Here is a 2821-nt window from a genome sequence, read left to right on the forward strand (position 1 = left end):
GTGTGTGTGTGTGTGTGTGTGTGTGTGTGCGCACCTCGGTTGCGTCACGTTCTTTGCTGTTTACCTGTTTGTTTTTTAGTTATTTCAGTTTCACTTTCATTAAAAGATATGGAACTACATGCACGCTGTGCCTTGGTTGATTTATGACAGGGCGTTTGAGGATAGCGAGCGTGACAGGTAGGCCTTTCCAAAACACCTCCATTCTAAAACCTGAAACACCATATCCATCCTTCTGGTTTGTGAGCTCAAATTAGTCACACATTAAATCGTAAAATGATTAGGCTACACAGCACCCTCTAGATTGAGAGTAACAGACTAAGTAGTAATGTCTGGCAGATCAGCATTGACTAGAGAGATACCCATTAGCTCTCTGATAGACTAAAGTCATTGAACTGGGTGACCACCCCTTCAGTCACCCTCCTTGTCAAACATCAGGTCAGCTCAATAATTCACATTAAAAACCACACATGCGGTGGATCACCATCACCCTGGTCAGCTGTTGACATTGTTATGCTATTCCTGTAAGTCCAAACTAGAATTCCTATCTCCCATCATGTAAATAAAAGTCAATCAGTCACAATGCATTTTATATATTTTAATATAAAAAAATACTTCAATTTTGGCTTTCAGGTCCATAAACAGCCTGTGTTTTGCTATACAGTGTAGTACTTTATTATTTTGTTAGGAAATGAAAAGTGCAAAGTAGTGGACCACGTTGCAGCCAATGTTATCTTTAGTCCATCACGCATAGTAAAAGCTAATTCAACACTCCAAAGCCTTGTTGACGTCTTCATTAATATACCGAGACAGAGACTGAGGTGAGACTGTCATAACACAGACATCTGTTTGTTATTTTCTCTGAATGAACAGGGTCCATTTCATTTTTAACCACATCCACTTAACGTGCAGTCAAACTTGCTGTCCGAAGAAGCACTCGAAGACGTGTCGATAGGATGTCCATAGTCCATCACAGTAGGCCTATAGATAGGCTATGGGATGCTACTTCAAAATCACATGTTGAGCTACAGAATTAGAATCCAGCGTAAAGCAGTAAATAACGGGCCAGCCCGTTTTCATTTATCAATTATTTGTTCCTATGATAAAAGTAATTTCAAGTTTTTTTTGGTTAACCTTGGTATATATCTTGCACACACAGAGGCACCCTCTTGCGTACAAAAGCATAGTTCAGCTAATTAGGGTTCATAGCGTCAGCAACTTTGACAATAACCCAATGAAAGGAAATACAAAAATCACCGCAAAGTAAACGTCATTTTAGGGCAACATCGGCATACCCGAAAAGCATTTAGATACAGTAATGTTGCGTAAAAAATGGTCCATATAGGTTACGACACATGAGCGGTCGTTATCGTTTCTTCTTTTGCTTTAAAGACTTTCTCCGCTTTACTATCATCTCATAGAGTTTGTCCATACCCTCGTGAAGTCCCTCGCCAATTATGGCGCAGCAAGGTTGGACGTGGTATGCGGTGGATGGAGTGAGCTCGTGGAGAGCCAGCTGTTTTTCAATGTCTGCGACTGGAAGAGATTTGGGCAGGTCCTGCTTGTTGGCTATAACCAGAAGAGGTGTCCCCTGGTTCTCTGCGAATTTTGTGACTTTATGCAGTTCTGTTTTAGCCTCCTCCAACCGGTCAACGTCCACTGAGTCCACCACATAAATGATGCCGTCCGTGCACCGACTGTAGGATTTCCACAGGGGCCGCAGCTTCTCCTGACCTCCGACGTCCCAGAAGTGACAACTGATCCCCTTCGCGGTACCATTACTCAGTTTGATTTTCTCAGTGTTGAATCCAATTGTTGGCACAGTGTTTACGAATTCGTTGAATTTCAGACGATAGAGAACAGTCGTTTTGCCAGCGGAATCCAAACCCAGCATCACAATGTGTAGTGATTGGAAAGCAGATATGTTGGAGAAACTGTTGCCCATTCTCGAAACAGTTGAGGGGAACGCCTGGCTCCTTTATGTAGCACCTATCTGGTGGCCTAATAGACTATAGCGTTTTAATATTCAATAGGCTCTTCTATGAATCCACACAAATAATATCAACAAACGTAATGTCAAGGTGTTTACAGGCCCGCCGTGCGCTCTGGCTGGTTGATCCTTGTTTTGCCCTCAGCAGCATTGGTGGACAGTGTCCGCGTCTGTAGGACGCAACGCGGTGGTCATTACAATTCTCCTCACACACTCCAGTTAAGATTCCATTTTGTGACAGTCAAATTCCTCGCACTCACCGAACAGCTTAAGGACGAAGCTTGGTGGGTTACAACAAACACCCTCCTTGCGGTCTCTCTGCTGTTTTTCCCGTGAACACTGCGCACTTGTGTCACCCGCGTCTCCTCTGGCACATTGGTTGTCCAAAAAAACTAGCCTCCGGTCCGGGAACGAAAGACATAAATAAATTCACTCCAGAGGTTGTCGATGAGTTCTGGTAATCCTGAGATATGCCTACACTGCGTCCAGAAACGACGTTAAAGTTATCGAAGCTATATTTGGGTTGATGTTATGATCTCTATGATGCGTCACGGCATAAACTGTCCTACCCCTGCGGTCGCTGCATACACACTGATGAGAGGATGAGGAAGCAGACTGCTAAACAGCGTAGTATAGTACCTGCCTCCATCTCATACCATACCATACGCTCCACCTTTTCGAGCCATGCCAAACAAAATGCACATGTGTTACTATGGTGTCCACATGCACGTCACATGCATATCGAAATATATGTCTAGAGATCTACTAACCTTTGCGTAATTCTGATTTTATTAAATTCCCCAATAGGCCTGTGGATTATTACCGGTGTGAGAA

General features: G+C 43.5%; 1 protein-coding gene across 1 annotated transcript; it reads right to left on the bottom strand.

Moving 5' to 3' along the window:
• Positions 1 to 580: 580 nt before the first annotated feature.
• Positions 581 to 2591, bottom strand: LOC124030354 (ADP-ribosylation factor-like protein 4C). The gene has a single exon (XM_046341751.1). The coding sequence runs from the start codon at positions 1940 to 1942 to the stop codon at positions 1364 to 1366; it is 579 nt and encodes a 192-aa protein (XP_046197707.1). The 5' UTR covers positions 1943 to 2591; the 3' UTR covers positions 581 to 1363.
• Between the last annotated feature and the right edge of the window lie 230 nt (positions 2592 to 2821).

This window comes from Oncorhynchus gorbuscha, linkage group LG01 (assembly GCF_021184085.1).
Source record: "Oncorhynchus gorbuscha isolate QuinsamMale2020 ecotype Even-year linkage group LG01, OgorEven_v1.0, whole genome shotgun sequence".
In the NCBI taxonomy this organism is placed as follows: Eukaryota; Metazoa; Chordata; class Actinopteri; order Salmoniformes; family Salmonidae; genus Oncorhynchus; species Oncorhynchus gorbuscha.